We start from the raw sequence: 17,776 nt of genomic DNA on the forward strand, positions 1-17,776 counted from the left end.
TATTGGGAATTTTTTTGCTTGTTTCTAGATTAATTCCTTGCTTTCTTCTGTTACCTTAAAAGCATCTCTGTTGGCTTCTAATCTCCAGTGTTGCACTTCTATGCAGATGGATATTGTGTTTTTCAAGTAATTTATTGGACAAAGAGTATAAGATGAAATAACCTGAATAGAATCCCCTCAGATAAAAACACACATTTATTTAACCCCTGACATTCCTTCCATAAATGTGGCTTTGAAATAGGATCCACTAGGGCAGGGATTGGGAATCTATGGCCCCTCCAGATTCTGACAAACTACCCTTCCCATCATGCCTCACAATCAGCCAAACTGAAGGAAGTTTTAGCCAGGCTTATGAGGGATTGGTTGTAGCATCACCATGAAGGGAGGAGCTACAACCAGTCCCTTATGAGCCTGGCTAAAACCTCCTTCAGTTTGGCTCTTGGTGAGGCATGATGGAAATGGTAGTTCATCAGAACCTGTAGGTTCCCCACCCTTGCACTAGGGAAAGAACAATGTTTTTCTAGCCTGCTTGACATTACACCAAGACAGTCTTCTTGAATGTCGTTCTCTTTATAGCTTGGGTTATGACATCTTCTAACTGGTTACTCTCTTGTGGAATTAGTATGTTGCAAACTTCTGTGAATAAAGGTAACACACACAAAGTGTATTTTATGTTAAACATTATCTCCCTTCTCTGGATATACTGGAAGAGATCCCAGACTGTTTGAATGTATTTAGTGGGTGTTGCTGTTTTCATATTTGTAGAATTATGTACATATTCCTAATTTTAATTAATTGTTTCTCTTTGTTTTATGCAAGATTTTTACTGAAGGATGGTCAACTATGGCTCTGTGCTCCTCAGGCAAAACAAATATGGAAATGTTTAGCTGAAAATGCAGTCTACCTGTGTGATCGTGAAGCCTGTTTTAAATGGTATTCTAAACTCATGGGAGATGAACCAGATTTAGACCCTGACATAAATAAAGACTTCTTTGAAAACAATGTTCTTCAGTTGGACCCTTCACTCTTAACAGAAAATGGAATGAAATGTTTTGAACGTTTCTTCAAAGCTGTAAACTGTCGAGAAGGGAAGCTGGTTGCGAAGAGAAGGGCCTATATGATGGATGACTTGGAGTTAATTGGATTAGATTATCTTTGGAGGGTAGGTACCTTTGGCAGATGAAAATGTATCTAACAATATGAATTTTGGCTTATAATAACTGGAGGGAAAGGCTGTTCTAAAAGGAGTGGGGGAGGCTAGTTTCTAAGCTGGGCCAGTTAAACACACGTTTCATGATTACAGTATATGTACATGTGAATTACACCACATTTTAGCTCTTCATAGTAAAGATTTATTGTGTATCTCTCTCTCTCTCTCTCGCTCTCTCTCTCTCTCTCTCTCTCTCTCTCACACACACACACACACACACACACACACACACACACAGACATATGTACAGAGAGAAAGAGAGAATATTTTTGAAGAAATGCTGGCTTGTTTGAAGTGTGGAAACAGTACAGGCTTGTTGAAGCCAATAGCTTGCAAATAGATTGATCATCTTTAAAATAATTTGTGTTTAGTGGTGGTGGTGATAAAATCTGTCATCTCTAACTTATTATAACTTAACATATTTCTTCAACACATCATAGTACATGGGACTTCAGCTTGATGATAATGATTATTATATAGATGATGATGATTATATAGTGTCATCAGTGTACATGGCGGTTTATAAGTAAAAGAAAAAACAAAACAGTTTCTTGCCCTCAGGTCTACAATTTTGCTAAAACATTATACCCCCCCCCCAAAAAAAGGGTGGGGGGAATGACAGAATGGGAAGGGATTAAGTCTGGTGGATACTGCCTCTTCTCTCCCTCTGAGGCTAGGGCAGTGACAGTTGGTTTGATTCTGCCTTTTCTTCTTCTCCCTTCAAGAGAACTTGTAGATAACATGGAACAGTAACATAATTGAAGTTAATAACATCCGAACAATGATACCTTTATGGGGACAACCAAAATGCACAACTACATGTTACAAGCTTTTGAAGTCACACTGACTTCTTCGCCAGGCTTGATGAAGAAGCCAGTGTGACTTTGAAAGCTTGCAACATGTAGTTGTGCATTTTGGTTGGTCCAATAAATGTATAATTGTTTGGATGTTATTGGATTTGCTATATGGCCAACACGGCTACCCCTAGATGATCTAAATTAGTTGATTTTGACCATTCTGCACTTTCATGTCTAACTTCTAATCATGGATTTTGCTAGAATTTATCTAAAAGGCAGGAAAAACAATATTTCCCATTATATCGTTTATTAACATTAATGGTTTTCTTGTTAAATATCTGGCAAAGAGACTCCTAATTGTATGACTTAAACTGACATTCAGCTGAGGCTGTTTGGAATATGTCTTTTAAACAATGTATTTGGATTTCTGAAGATTTCTTCATAGCTTATGAGGGAGAAGGTTAAAGGATTGGCAGCACCACAGTGAAGTGCAATAAAAGCACCTGTGGTGTGGGTCCACTGAGCTTAAAATAATTTACTCTTATTGGACAATTTGTTGTTGTCAAATATAAAAACAATTCTCAGCTCCCTCTTATGTCTTCTGGTTTATTGTTTCTGCTTCCATGGCATATTCAATCTTCTTCTTCGTGGTCTCTGCGAATCATACAAAGGGTTGTACTGCGCCTGCGCAGTGCCTTCGGAAACTTCTAGAATCACTAGGCAAAGTACTCTTTGCAACATATAGAAACTTTTTGGTGGTAGCTCCGCCCATCCCTTATAAAGCCCCTGGTTTCCTGCTCTTTCCCCAGTTCCTTTTTTCCGCCACGTTTGCTGCCTTAGGGAACTTCGCTCTTTAGATCTCAGATCAGAATCACTAAAATTGACTATGGACCATTTTTTTGACCACTCTTTGCTTGACCCTTTGATTGGAATCTCGTCATCGATCTTGGACTGTTCGACTACGCGCTCGTTATCCCTCTAGTTTGGCAATCCTCACGGAAGGTTATCGACCTCGGACTGACTGACCACGAATTGTAAGCTGACCATGCCACCGGTCCCCTTCAAAAAGTGTTCCGTTTGTGGGGGAAAGATCCCTGGCCAAGACCCTCACTCGGCTTGTCTCCTTTGCTTGGGTGAGGCGCACATCCCTTCGTCCTGCACCTTTTGTAAATCCCTCACTCCCCAAGCTAGGAAGAACTGGGAGACTAGATTGAAGGCCGTTATTTACAGCAAGGTCTTCACTGCGGGCGTGATGTCTTCTGTGGTTGCCGCATCTTCGGCCGCTTCGACTCTGTTGCCGACCTTGGCCGAGGCCCCGACTCAACTCCTCTCTACCAGCCCAGCCCAATCGACAGCTCTAGAGCCCGTGTCGATTCCCCAGAATGAGGAGCCTGGTACTGGAGGACACTCGGTGGAGACCTCTCAACCGTCCAAGAAGGACAAGCGCAAGAAGGGCTCTAAGGAGAGCCGCCGTCTGACAAGGACTCGAGCGCCCAGAAGGGTTCTGCTTCGAGATCCTCTTTGCCTAAGGTCTCGGCCTCGACGGGCTCCGCCTCGAGATCTTCTACTGCCAAGGCCTCAGCTTCAACGGGCTTTGCCAAGGTCCCAGCCACGACAGCCGTGGCACCTTCGGTAACCAAGAGACCCCACACCCTCTCTCCTGAGGATCACCAGTCGGCCACCAAGCACCACCGCTCTGACCGACGGGACTCTGACATTTCTAGGCATGGAGATGCCTCTCGGGACCAGCCTGACGTCGACCGCAGACCAACGGACCCCCGCTCTGCAACGAAAGCGTCGGAAAGCTCGACCACCAAGGACGCCGAGATCCCCGACAGCCGCTCCGAGCCCCGACGCCGCTCCCCGACCAAGGGCCGGTCGCTCTTGACATTTCAATACCTGCCTGATGACACCATCGACGTCCTCTCCGACCCGGCTTCCCCAGCCAGCTCTCAGGATGACCGTCGGTCCACCACCCCGATGCCCAGATCGGTGGTTCATCGAGCCCTTATGCTTCGTACTGCCTCTCCATCCCCTCTTCGGGAGTTGGAGCCTGACTACTTCTATGACAGTGAGACCGATAGGTATTATATGGCGGTCCCCCATGAATCTATCAAGTCTCACTTTGGGCCGCCCATCCAAAAGGCCAAGCTGCTGGCATCCTCCAGGCCCCCTCAGACCGCCGCGTCCCCTCTGCACCGTGTCGAGGCCGTAACAGACTTCGATGTCATGGACTTGGAGATGGAAGATGAAACATCATCCCGGGCCCGCTATCACCCGCGGGGCGACTCAGAGTCTTTGGTTTTGGGCAACTATCAACCTTCAAATCAGGACTTTGCTCAGCCCAGTGCAGTCTCGCCCTCAGACGACGTCCGTACCTTTGCGGAACATGCCATAAAGATGGGCAGTGCTCTGGACATCCAGATCTCCCAGATAGAGGACGAGGCTTCAGACCCGATTGAAAGGCGGATCCAGGGCAAACTGCCCACACCACCTGCAATTCCCTTGTTGCTGTCTTTGGAAAAGTTGGCCAGGCATTCATGGGAGGCTCCTGCATCGATGTCGGCCAACAATAGGAAGATTGAGTCCCTCTACAGAATTGCGCCCAATAACCCAGCATGGCTGTTTGGACACCCCAGGCAGAATTCTGCGATTGTGGAGGGCTCTTAACGCGCGTCCACCCCTAAGTCTTCCTTGATGTCGTCTGATAAAGAAGCCAAGAAAGTCGATGCCCTGGCCAAAAAAGCCTATTTCTCATCGGCCCTGGGGATCAGAGTGGCCAATTACAATGCCTGTATGGGCGCATATATACAATGGCTAATGGAGAAGATCTCTCCCCTGATACCGGACCTTCTCGACGAGTCCCAAGGCACCCTCTCGGAGGTTCGTGATGAGGCACACTCTATCGGGAGTTGGCTCATCACTTCGGCCAGGCACTCCACTGACTGCGCAGCAAAATCCATGGCTGCTGCCATAGCTCTACGCAGGCATGCATGGCTGAGGTCGTCCGACTTGAACCAGAATGCCCGCTCCACCATCGAGGACACGCCTTTCGATGAGGACGGCCTCTTCCACTGCGAGGCGGACGAGAAGCTCAATTTCAAGTACCGGATGAAGACTGCGGCGAAGAAGCATGGTATGTCATCCTCTCCCCATGCCTCTTCCCGCAAACGATTCACCGGGATCTGCCAATGGTACGGACAGGGTCAGAGGCCCTACCAATAGGACCGTCCGTTCCAGCGCCAGGACCAGCCCAGGCAGAGATACCCTTCACAGTCCTCTTCCTCCTCAGGCCGCCGTTCCGCGCCTAGGTACAGGAAGAATTACCGGAGGCAGGACTCCAATCCAGCCAAGAAAAGACCCTGAAGGGGTGCAGCGTACTCCATTGCTCCCTCCTCCCTTAGCTTCCTGGACAGATTGAGGCCTTTTTCCACCATTTGGGCTTCGATATCTTCCAATTCTTGGGCCCTTACCATCGTCTGCAGGGGTTATGCCCTCGAATTCGAAGAGCCACCACCAACTGGAGCTATTCTTTCCACCACCACCCCCAGACACCCTTCTCGACGAAGTACGCACCCTGCTTGCCAAAGGCGCCATCTCGCCCGTTGACGCCGTTGACATTCCCAGATGTTTCTTCTCCCGTTATTTCACGGTCCCCAAGGCCGATGGGGGCATCAGGCCCATACTGGACTTGAGAGCACTGAACACTTACCTGTCCTATCGCCGCTTCCGTATGGTAACACTTGCTTCTATTTTACCCTTGTTACACCAGGGCCTATGGTTTGCGACAATCGATTTAAAGGACGCTTACTTCCATGTCAGCATCCGAGCGAGCCACTGCAGGTTTCTGGCCTTTGCCATCGGACCCAATGCCTACAAATACAACGTCCTTCCGTTCGGCCTGTCGACAGCCCCGCGAGTCTTCACCAAGTGCATGGCACCGGTGGTATCTGTTCTGTACCGTCAGGGCATCAGAGTCTTCCCGTATCTGGACGACTGGCTGCTACTGGCTCCGTCGAGGAGCGAGCTCCATAGACATACCACTGAGACCCTAGAACTCCTAACGGCTTTAGGGCTGGTGGTAAACTTCAAAAAGTCACAGCTGCTTCCCACCAAGCAGATAAGATTCATCGGATCAATCCTTGACTCCGACAGCTGTACAGCGTTCCTGCCTCCCGATTGGTTTCGGGCGCTCTGCCTGGCATCAACCGAAGGTGAGTCACTGCCAGAGAGGTCCAAGTTGCTCTGGGCCATATGGCATCGACAACCTTCGTCACACCGTGGGCAAGGTTCCGATCCCAGGTCCTCCAGTCCTGGTTTCTATCCATTTTTGACCCCGAGAGACACTCCCCATCTCGACGCCTCACCATCCCAAGGCCGGTCGCCCGCTCCCTCTGTTGGTGGCTCGACTCCCACAAAGCTTGCGCCGGCATGCCTTTTTTGCCGCCTCAGTCGGAGGTGGTTCTGACCACAGACATGTCAGAGGAAGGATTGGGAGCACACGCCTTGGACCTGTGGGCCAAGGGCCTATGGTCCCACGACGAGAAGGCTCTACATATCAACACCCTGGAGTTACTGGCGGTAGAAAAGGCCCTAAGAGCGTTCGAATCCACCCTCTCCAGCAAGGTTGTTCAACTCAGGACAGACAACACTACGATGATGTATTACCTGAACAAACAAGGGGGCACCAGATCACGCACCCTCCTCGACATCACTCTCTGGGTATGGGACTGGTGCATCGCTCGCGACATCCTTCTCCAAGCAGTAGGGAACCCTAAACGACCTGGCGGACCTCCTCAGTAGATCCCAGTCGGCATGTCACGAGTGGAGGCTTCACCCAGTGACTGTGCATGACCTCTTCAGTCGGTGGGGAACCCCACAGATAGACTTGTTTGCGACTGTCCACAACACCCATTGTCCCCAGTTCTGCTCCCGGATGCGAGGCGAGGACTCCCTCGGAGATGCGTTCGGATTCCAGTGGTCGGGGGTGATGCTGTACGCCTTTCCCCCCTTCCCTCTGATCACCAGGACAGTGTCCGAGATGACATCGGATGCCGCCGACGTGATCCTGATCACCCTGTGGTGGCCGGGACAGCCTAGGTTCCCGTCCCTCCTCCATCTCTCCCGAGACAGGTTTCTCCAGCTCGAACGCAGGCCGGATCTTCTCACGGTTCAGGGAGGACGGGTTCGACATTCCGACATCGACACCCTTCCTCTAGTGACGTGGAGAATCCATCCCTAGCATTGCTACCGGCTTCGGTGCGCGACGTCATTCTAGCGGCCCAGAAACCAGCCACTTGGAAATCCTACACGCTGAAGTGGAAAAGGTTTCTCCGTTTCCTGTCAGACAGATGTCTTTCGCCTGCCCAGGTGACAACACCAGTGGTACTGGACTTCCTGATGTCTTTGGTCAGCTCGGGTCTGTGCTTCACATCCATCAAATGTTATTTGTCGGCCGTCTGTTCCTTTTTTCAGTTTTAGGGGAAACCCTCCTTTTTCAAAGACCCCTTGGTTAAAGGTTTCTTGAGGGGCTGTAACAACCTCCACCCACAGGTCTCCTTACCGCCTCCAGCTTGGAGCCTGGAGCGGTGTTGGGGGGCTTGCAGTCTAGACCCTTTGAACCTTTATCTACCACGGACATCAGGCTTTTGACGTGGAAGATGGTCTTTTCGGTGGCTATCACCTCTGCCCGCCGTGCGGGTGAACTTTGTGCCCTGCAACGGGACCAACCCTTTCTCAGGTTTCATTTGGACAAGGTAGTTCTCCATACGGACATTACCTTTTTGCCCAAGGTTGTCTCAATGTTCCACATGTGCCAGGACATTGTTCTCCCTACCCTAGCCCTGAGCCCGACCACCGATGCTGAGAGGGCTCTCCACACACTGGACGTTCGTAGGGCTCTAGCTTTCTACTTAGAACTATGGACTCGAGCCGTTACGAGAGACTGTTCCAGTGCTACTCAGGACCCAAAAGAGGACTACCGGTGTCGGCTCAAAGACTTTCTAAGTGGGTGTCCGACACCATTCGCCTGTGTTATGAACTCCTAGGTAAACCTCTGCAGGATAGGGTCCGCTCCCATACCACAAGGGCGGTAGCGGCATCCTCTGCATTTCTGTCAGGTGTACCCTTGGATGATATCTGTAGGGCTGCGGTGTGGTCACAGCCCTTGACCTTTATCAAACATTATAGGTTGGATACCAGGTCTAAGAGAGAGGCAGCCTTTGGCAGGGCTGTCCTGGTATTGGGGTTACACTGACTATCCTTGTTATACGGGCTTATCTGCTGTTTGATGTGTTTTTCATGATTAATGCACTACAGTTTACTCTTTTGTTGATGCACTACATGAGCTCACTGGGCTCAGTGTTATGTTTGATGCCCTTATAGGGCCATTTTCATGGTTTTATGTCTTCAAAAAACAAACAAACAACAAACAATATGCAAGCAAACAAACGAGACCATGAGACACTGTGATGTCTGTTCCATTTATTGGTGATCAATAAATAAGTTGCTGGTTGATACAGGTGTCATGACACTCCCTCCACCGTAAACCTTAGCTTGCTAGTCTCAACCCATTTGTATGATTCCCAGAGACCTCAAAGAAGAAGGACAAGTTGCTTACCTGTAACAGTATTTCTTCGAGTGGTCATCTGCGAATACATACAAATCCCGCCCATCTTCCCCTCAGTGTCCTGCTCTACATTGGCTCATTCTTGTCGCCTACACGGCGGAAAAGTGCGGAACTGGGGAAAGAGCGGGAAACCAGGGGCTTTATAAGGGATGGGCGGAGCTACCTCCAAAAAGTTTCTATATGTTGCAAAGAGTACTTTGCCTAGTGATTCTAGAAGTTTCTGAAGGCACTGCGCAGGCGCAGTACAACCCATTTGTATGTATTCGCAGATGACCACTTGAAGAAATACTGTTACAGGTAAGCAACCTGTCCTTACGGAGAATCACTTGGATACTGAAAGCAATCTTAGGAAATAGTTTTTTGTGGCTTTTTCGGGCTGTGTGGCCATGTTCTAGAAGAGTTTCTTCCTCACGTTTTGCCAGCATCATTTCTCTGAAGATGCCAGCCACAGATGCTGACGAAATGTCAAGAAGAAACTCTTCTAGAACATGGCCACATAGCCTGAAAAACCCACAAAAAACTATGGATGCCGGCCTTGAAAGTCTTTGACTTAACAAATCTTAGGAAATATTGGTAGAAAATGTGTATGTTCTGTCTCACAATACCTTTTGTGCTAGGTGCAAAATGAATGGTTCAGGAAGAAAAGTTCACACATTTACTATTCTGCTAACACTAAGCCATCAGTCTGACTGGGGTTCAACTCCACTATTCAGATGTATCTAAAATTAGATCAGTTTTACTAGGAATATTTGCTTGCCATTTGGATCTAGCAGCTTTACTACTGAAAATACGGAAGCGATCCAAGTCACCTCCTTTTGACATATGGGGAAATTTATTGATGCAAGGTTTTTGGTTTTGGGCAGTACTTAGGTATTTTTAGTAGAGATGCTGCTGCAATATACCTGCTTAATAAATACGATGGCAGAAAGAAGTAGTATTAAAACCAATGGATTGTTAGTTTTACTCCCTCAAAGTAACATTTTCTTTAACTGGTGGTTTCATTTTAAAGTTTACTGTGTGACATAATCAAAGCCAAGAATGTACTACTGTATAGACCATTTTAGGTAGAATTTAATTATATATCTTTGTATTTTGTAGGTTGTAATTCAAGGAAATGATGACATTGCTAGTCGAGCAATAGATCTACTAAAGGAAATTTATACCAATCTTGGTCCAAGACTACAAGTTAATCAGGTAAAAATATTAAAAACTCAACTTTTAAAATAGGTGCCACTTGTCATTCCTTATGGATTAAAGCCTTCATTCAAGGCAATTAAATGTTAATTTTTCTCGCATTGGATGCTTGCTCAGACAGATTTCTTCTAACACCAATGACACTTTAAGTCAGTAGTTGCTATGTTTTTTTCAACTCTCACGCAAAAGTCATGTCTGTTCTGTTAGAATATAGGTCTGTGTTGGAAATACTAAGATTTCTGGCATCATCTCCAGAATTAGGCTTGTAGACATGAACTCTGATTTCCCCCCTACCTTATATGATCTTATGTCTTTGCCTACTTAGGCAAAGAAACTTGTACTCTGATTGTATTTATGTTTACTGATTTTAGCAAGTCTTGTGTGCTGGGTTAGCATGTCCTGTTACAGACAGGGTCCAGAATATTTAAGGCATCTTAAATATCAACCGTAGCTCCCCCAACAAGTATGATGTATTGTTGATCAAGAGCAAATATATTCAGTGTTCTTTGGGTATGGGCCAGTGGTCTTATTTTTGCAAATCATAGAATCATAGAGATGGAAGAGACCGCAAGGGCCATCCAGTCCAACCCCATGCCATGCAGGAAATCCCAATCAAAGCATCCCCGACAGATGGCCATCCAGCCTCTGCTTGAAGACCTCCAAGGAAGGAGACTCCACTACACTCCGAGGGACTTTGTTCCACTGTCGAACAGCCCTTACTGTCAGGAAGTTCCTCCTAATGTTGAGGTGGAATCTCTTTTCCTGTAGCTTGCATCCATAGCTTCGGGTCCTAGTCTCTGGAGCAGCAGAAAACAAGCTTGCTCCCTCCTCAATATGACATCCCTTCAAATATTTAAACAGGGCTATCATGTCACCTCTTAACCTTCTCTTCTCCAGGCTAAACATCCTCAGCTCCCTGAGTTGTTTCTCATAAGGCAAGGTTTCCAGACCTTTCACCATTTTATTCGCCCTCCTCTGTACACGCTCCAGTTTCTCAATGTCCTTTTTGAATTGTGGTGCCCAGAACTGAACACAATATTCCAGGTGGGGCCTGACCAGAGCAGAATATAGTGGCACTATGACTTCCCTTGATCTAGACACTATACTTCTATTGATGCAGCCTAAAATCGCATTGGCCTTGTTTGCTGCCGCATCACATTGTTGACTCATGTTCAACCTATGGTCTACTTGGACTCCTAGATCCCTTTCACACATAGTTTCATTCAGCCAGGTGTCCCCCATCCTATATCTGTGCTTTTCGTTTTTCCGCCCTAAGTGCAGTACGTTTTGTTAGCTATGGCCCAGTTTTTCTAGTCTGTTCAGGTCATTTTGAATCTTGATCCTGTCCTCTGGGGTATTAGCTACTCCCCCTAATTTGGTGTCATCTGCAAATTTGATAAGTATGCTCCCAATTTTGTCCTCCAAGTCATTGATAAAGATGTTGAATAGCACTGGGCCCAGGACAGAGCCCTGTGGGACCCCACTGGTCATTTCTCTCCAGGATGAAATGTCTTTCTGACTGGTCAAAGTAATCACACAAAATTTGACATTCCTTCATATGGTACTTCACAGAAAAGGGAGTAGGGTTGTTGTGATGGCTGTTCCAGTATTGAATACTTGGGCTAGTCCCCCATCCCACATCCGTATGTTAAATACATATGCTTCAGTGTGTATATAAGCTTACTGCTTAATGAGGAATTCTGATGAAATGGAGAGCCTCTGTGTGAAACCTGCTTATGTGTCATTTTTTTAAAAAGCTATATGCATGGAGTTCTAGGGCTGGCTGAAGTGCCTTTTGTCATGGTCACCTTTCTTCCTTTTAAGTAGGTGTCTATGCAGAAGGCTCTAGTTAGTCTCGATTTTGCCACTTTTTTACCTGGTGATCAAATATAGTTGTCTGTATTTCTCTTTCTGTTTCTGTAGATAGTAATCCATGAAGACTTCATTCAATCTTGTTTCGATCGTTTGAAGGCATCCTATGATACTTTATGTGTTTTGGATGGGGACAAAGACAGTATTAATTGTGCCAGACAAGAAGCGATACGGATGGTGCGAGTGTTGACTGTTTTAAGAGAGTATATAAATGAATGTGACAGTGATTATCACGAAGAGCGAACAATTCTACCAATGTCAAGGTTTGTCTCTTGTGATTTAGAATGTAGTCCTAAGTGTACTTCCAAATAAGTATACTTTTGATTGGTACATAGTCTTCCAAATAGGGTATGGCCTAAATACCCTAAAATCACCAGATCCTGTCTGATCGTGGAAGCTAAGCAGGGTCAGCTCAAGTCACTACTAGGATGGGAAACCACCAATGAATATCAGGTGCTATAGGCTATATTTCAGAAGATGGAACTGGGAAAAAACACCTCTTGAGTCTTCCTTGCTTAAAAAAACTATGAAATAACAGATCATCATAAATTGACAAGTGACTTGAAAACACACACACACGTTCAGATTGCTTATATGTGACAAAAGTAGTAAAACCACAAATGTTTACAACATACATGTGAGCAAACTTGTACACAAGTTTTAGCATATGCATACTATATGCTGAAAACTTTCTTTAAAATTTAGTTCTCTTCAGTCTTCTGAATATATAGGGAGAAATCACAGCAGTACATTTTCTGATCTCTCACCTGTCTTAGACTGTTTATAAGCCTTTAAAATGACTGTTTTTTCCTCCCTGGTGGTATTAAGCTCTTTAAACATAGAAAGCTGTTTCATTTGGTACCTATATTTTCTTTTCCTGCATTTCCAGGGCTTTTCGTGGAAAACACATTTCTCTTGTAGTTCGTTTTCCAAACCAAGGTCGGCAAGTGGAAGATTTGGATGTTTGGTCCCATACAAATGACACTATTGGTTCAGTCAGGCGTTGCATTCTCAATCGCATTAAAGCCAACAGCGCACACACAAAAGTAGAATTGTTCATTGGAGGCGAGCTAGTAGATCCTGTAGATGATAGAAAATTAATTGGACAGTTAAATCTCAAAGATAAAACGGTAAGTACTATTGAACATCTTATATTGACGTCTTCCCTTTTTTCTGTACTCTCCCTTGAAAAGCCAACCCTAAAAATAAATCTGATTTGGAAAAGTGGGATTCTTAGTGGGTAGGCTTCCATTTTTTGATTTAATACATTTCATTCAGATAACCTTGATGCTCACACATTTACAGTATTTTACAGTTCTATACAATATATAAATTTACACGTGCCTTCTACTTGCCCCCTCAGCTAATTACAGCCAAGCTTACACAGATAAGTTCCAATATGCCTTCAAGTCCTGATAGTTCCTCTGATTCCTCTACTGGTTCTCCTGGCAATCATGGCAATCATTATAGTGATGGTCCAAATCCAGAAGTTGAAGGTTGCTTGCCTGGGGTTGTAAGTAAAAGATGTGCACACATTAAAACTATAGTACTAGACAAAATTTGAAATTTGGTGTTCGATGTCAAGAGCTAATAACTAAGCTTTTACTTTTCTTTTAGATCATGTCACTGCATCCTAGATACATCTCTTTCCTTTGGCAAGTTGCAGACCTCGGCAGTAGCCTAAGCATGCCACCTCTTAGAGATGGTGCACGTATCCTTATGAAATTAATGCCACCAGGTAACATTTTATTTTCATTTTATTAGTGTATATAGACATTGGGCTAAACCTGTTGTACATCCTGTCTAGAGTAGATCCACAGAAATGAATGGAATACATTAGTTGATTTTAGTGGGTTTGAAAGCAAGTTTCATTAGACCCACAGAAAGGTCTAATGTAGTTGCTTTCAACTCCCTTTGAATTTGTCCACGACTCATGGTGACCCTGTGGATGAGACATCTCCAAACCTTCCCGTCATCCACTGCTCTGCTTAGGTCCTGCAGATTCAGGCCCTGGCCTCCCTGATTGCACCTGGTGTGTGGTCTTCCTCTTTTTCTACTACCCTCAACGTTCCCTAGCATTATTGTCTTTTCTAATGGGTCATGGGGTCTCATGATGTGGTGAAAATGTGATAGCCTCAGTTTTGTCATCTTGGTTTCCAGGGAGAGTTCAGGCTTGATCTGTTCTAGGATCCATTTGTTTGACTTTTTTGGCCACCCATGGTATTCTCAACACTCTTCTCCAGCACCACATCTCAAATGAGATTATTTTCTTTCTCTCCACCTTATTCACTGTTTAGCTCTCATGGTGATGGGGAATATAATGGATTGGACAATTCTAACTTTAGTGCTCAGTTGTATATCTTTACATTTTGAATTTTGTCTAGTCCTTTCATTGCTACCCTTCCCATTCCAATTCTTCTGCTTATTGCTCAACTGCAGGCTCCATTTCCCAGCAGAGAAGGAGCCGAGCCTCCTTGATATTGGGTAACTCCGCCTCATTGGCACCTGGTAGGCAGGAAGATAAAACAAACAAAGGGCCAGGGGCTCGGACCTTCTCTGCTGGAAAAGGACGTAATCAGGTAAGAACCCACGTTCCATTCTGATCAGTGTTTGATCCAGCTCATGGGAAATCCTTAACTATTTAGATTTCTTCATTATCTAGGATGAATTTATGTAGTTCCACCATGGTCATTTTTGTTTTCTTTATGTTCAGCAGTAAGCTTGCCTTTGCACTTTCTTCTTTGACCTTCCTTAGTAATTGTTCCAAGTCTATGATTTCTGCTAGTAGTATGGTATCATCTGCATGTCTTAGATTGCTGATGTTTCTTCCTTCTATCTTTACTCCTCTTTCTTCTGAGTCTAAATCTGCTCTTTGTAGGATATTTTCTGTGTAACAGTTAAACAAGCAGGGTGATAGAATGCATCCTTGCCTGATCCCTCTGCCAATTGGGAACCATTCTGTTTCTTCACATTCTGTTCAAACAGTAGCTTCTTGTCCCTAGTGCAGATTTCTCATCATGACTATCAAATGTAGTAGGTCTCCCATGTCTTTAGAGCATTGTATATCTTTCCGTGATCTATGCAGTCAAATGCTTTACTATAATCAATGAAACATATGCTGATTTTCTTCTGGAATTCCTTGGTGCATGCCATTAATCATTGCATGTTTGCAGTGTGGTCCCTAGTGTCTTCTCATTTTCTGAAGGCTGCTTGCACATCTGGAATTTCTCTCTCCATATGATTGGAGTTTGTGCTGCAGAATTTTGAGCATAATTTTGCTCGTGTGGGAAATTAATGCTATGGTCCTATAGTTGCTGCAATCTTGCAGACAAGATTGATGTAGGATTTAGGGCCAGAGCAGACAGGCAGGAAAAAAGCAGTTTGATTCTGCTTTTTACAAAAGCGGGTCGAAACCCTGCTGCCTACCTGCAAGATGGGCCAAATATGCACAGCCTGACTACATGGTATGGCGTCATGCTACTCCACTGGTAATTTTTTTGGTTGTCTCCCCACCATACATGCACACTGTTGCACAAACACGTAACCTGAGACCTCCAAGTACCTCCCACACCTGCCCAGCTGCCATTCCATTGCATGGCCATCCCTTCGATTGGCCACATAGTCTCATGTGTGTACAGGGCATCAGTGCGTTGGTGTGCAAGTGATATATTGGCAAAGCTCAATCATGAAGGCACCCCCATCTCTTTCACTCCCATGCCCCCCCGTTGGACTGCCTGGTTTGTGTATGTTGTGATTACATCCATTGGAGTTGTCACAGTTTCATTTCTTTGCTTTGCCATAGTCCCACGCTTGTGTCTATATGCACGCATGAAGATCACATTTTCTGCCTTGAGTCAGACTAGCCTGGCTTCTTTTTGCTCTGGTTTTTAGCCCCAGAACATAACTTCAGTCCAGTTTCTATGCGTTTTGGACGCATGGGTCATATAAACACTCTGGAAGCTGCTTTATTTTGTCTGTCTGTTTTACATCAAAACAATCAAAACAAACTATGACAGAAGTTTTGTAGGGCGTTTTAACACAATTTTTTAAATTGCTGCTGTAACTGCATTAGATAGCTCATCATAGAATTCCCAAACTTCTGCTTTTTATTTGCTCTGTTTAGGAAACTTTTGGAAAACTTTCTGGTGTATACCATTACTCAATACTGTAGTCCCTATCTTGGAGCAAAAGCATGATTTGATCTTTTAAGACAGTGGTTCTCAACCTTCCTAATGCCACAACCCTTTAATATAGTTCCTCACATTGTGGTGACTCCCAGCCATAAAATTATTTTCATTGCTACATGCACATATGTGCTTTCCGGTGGTCTTAGGTGACGCCTGTGAAAGGGTCATTCGACCCCCAAAGGGGTCCTGACCCACAGGTTGGGAACCACTGTTTTAAGAGAAGAGATATGACACACATCTAGCAGTATTTTGTCTGTGTGAATGAAATAAGAATTATCTTTACTTAGTACAATTTCAGTGTATTTTAGTTTCCAAAATGCTTGCCTCTGAAATCTACATTGCATTGTTTATGAGAAGAAACATCTTGAAATTGTGCTTTTATTTCAGATAACACAACTGTAGAGAAGCTGAGAGCTATTTGTTTAGACCATGCAAAACTTGGTGATAGCAGCCTTAGTCCATCTCTTGATTCTCTCTTCTTCGGCCCTTCTGCCTCCCAAGTGCTATATCTTACAGAGGTTTGTAATATCTTCCTCTTAATATATTGAAATTGGAAATTGTTGTTGTACTTACAACTTCTACATTGAATTCAGGGATCACACTACTCAGAGCACTGAGTTTAGGAGATAGTTCTATGTAAACTTAGAATTCTTCTATATCACTTCTGCACAGTGTAATGAAAAGAATTATGTAGAACCATTCTCAGATGCAGCAATCCAGTATAATTAGTTTAAAGGTATATTTACTAAATACAATTCACTCAATACAATACAATTCTTGTTCTCCTTTTTCTCCTTCCAGGTAGTTTATGCCTTGTTAATGCCTGCCAATTTACCTCTGGGAGAAGATGCCACTGACTTTCAGTACAACTTCTTGAAAAGTGGTGGCTTGCCTCTTGTGCTGAGTATGCTGACCAGAAATAACTTTCTGCCAAATGCAGATATGGAGACAAGAAGGGGCGCCTACTTAAATGCTCTAAAAATAGCAAAACTGTTGCTAACCGCAATTGGCTATGGCCATGTGAGAGCTGTGGCAGAAGCATGTCAGCCAGTTGTAGAAGGCACAAGCCCAATGTCACCGGTAATGTCACTTTCTGCTTCAGCAGCAACATTGTTTATATTTTGATTGGCTGAGCCATTTATAATCTAATGGGTAGCTAGTATAGTCTCACATAGAATAAGCAATGCTTAGTTTTTTCAAAGTCTATACACATCATGTTTTAGTTAGTTCTGTGGGAGGGAAATTAAGGGGTGAAACAGACAGGTGAAAAGGATGGCTTAGATCTACCCCTTTCACGCTGGATTGGGGCCAGCGCAAGCAGATACCTGGCCCCAATCCAGCCAGATTCTGCCCCCAAAAAGGAGAGGATAAGATCCATTCCTTTTGGGGTGGAAAAAAGCCACCTCTTCTCCCAAAGAACCGGCTTTCCCCCCCGAAATAGCCAGCTCTGGGGCAAGTGGTGTATAAACGTTATGCCCCCAAGCGGGAAAGAAGCTGACCTGCGTACAAGCTGGCCAAAATGGGCTGTCTGTTCCAGCCTTACGAGAGTCTTTAGTCTTCACATATATATTTGAGCTGAATTTACTTGGCCCAGGACCTGGAAATTGCACTTTTCAGTTTCTCTTTCTCATATGGATCTCATTATGTAGACTTCATGTAGTCATAATTGACTTCATTATTTTCCATATTGTGAATTCTGAAAAGAAGTTGTGTGCTCCTTATATTTTAATGGGGCAAGTTGTGGATTGACAGAAGGAAGTAGAGTTTATGAAGTATTGCAGAAAATAAGATAATGGTTTCATTTGCATAGGAAATTAAAATAGCACAGTATAGATGCAAAATGAAAACACTGTGGTAAGAAAAATGATGGATGTAGAATAAAAGGATC

The 17,776-nt window shown here is 44.7% G+C and overlaps 1 protein-coding gene across 4 annotated transcripts in view; it reads left to right on the forward strand.

Annotated features, from left to right (window-relative positions):
* The window catches only part of LOC149319510 (ubiquitin carboxyl-terminal hydrolase 9X), a 105,249-nt gene that overhangs the window by 48,936 nt on the left and 38,537 nt on the right, over positions 1-17,776 (forward strand). For all 4 annotated transcript variants that reach the window (XM_089511858.1, XM_089511857.1, XM_089511860.1 and 1 more), the window contains 8 exons: positions 820-1,162; positions 9,734-9,829; positions 11,753-11,964; positions 12,591-12,831; positions 13,065-13,214; positions 13,319-13,439; positions 16,276-16,406; positions 16,690-16,968. In XM_089511858.1, coding sequence (XP_089367984.1) covers positions 820-1,162; positions 9,734-9,829; positions 11,753-11,964; positions 12,591-12,831; positions 13,065-13,214; positions 13,319-13,439; positions 16,276-16,406; positions 16,690-16,968 — 1,573 coding nt within the window. The remainder of the gene's footprint in view (positions 1-819; positions 1,163-9,733; positions 9,830-11,752; positions 11,965-12,590; positions 12,832-13,064; positions 13,215-13,318; positions 13,440-16,275; positions 16,407-16,689; positions 16,969-17,776) is intronic.

Source organism: Sceloporus occidentalis, unplaced genomic scaffold, assembly GCF_023333645.1.
Source record: "Sceloporus occidentalis isolate IW3139 unplaced genomic scaffold, rSceOcc1.0.p SCAF_2, whole genome shotgun sequence".
Classification (NCBI taxonomy): domain Eukaryota; kingdom Metazoa; phylum Chordata; class Lepidosauria; order Squamata; family Phrynosomatidae; genus Sceloporus; species Sceloporus occidentalis.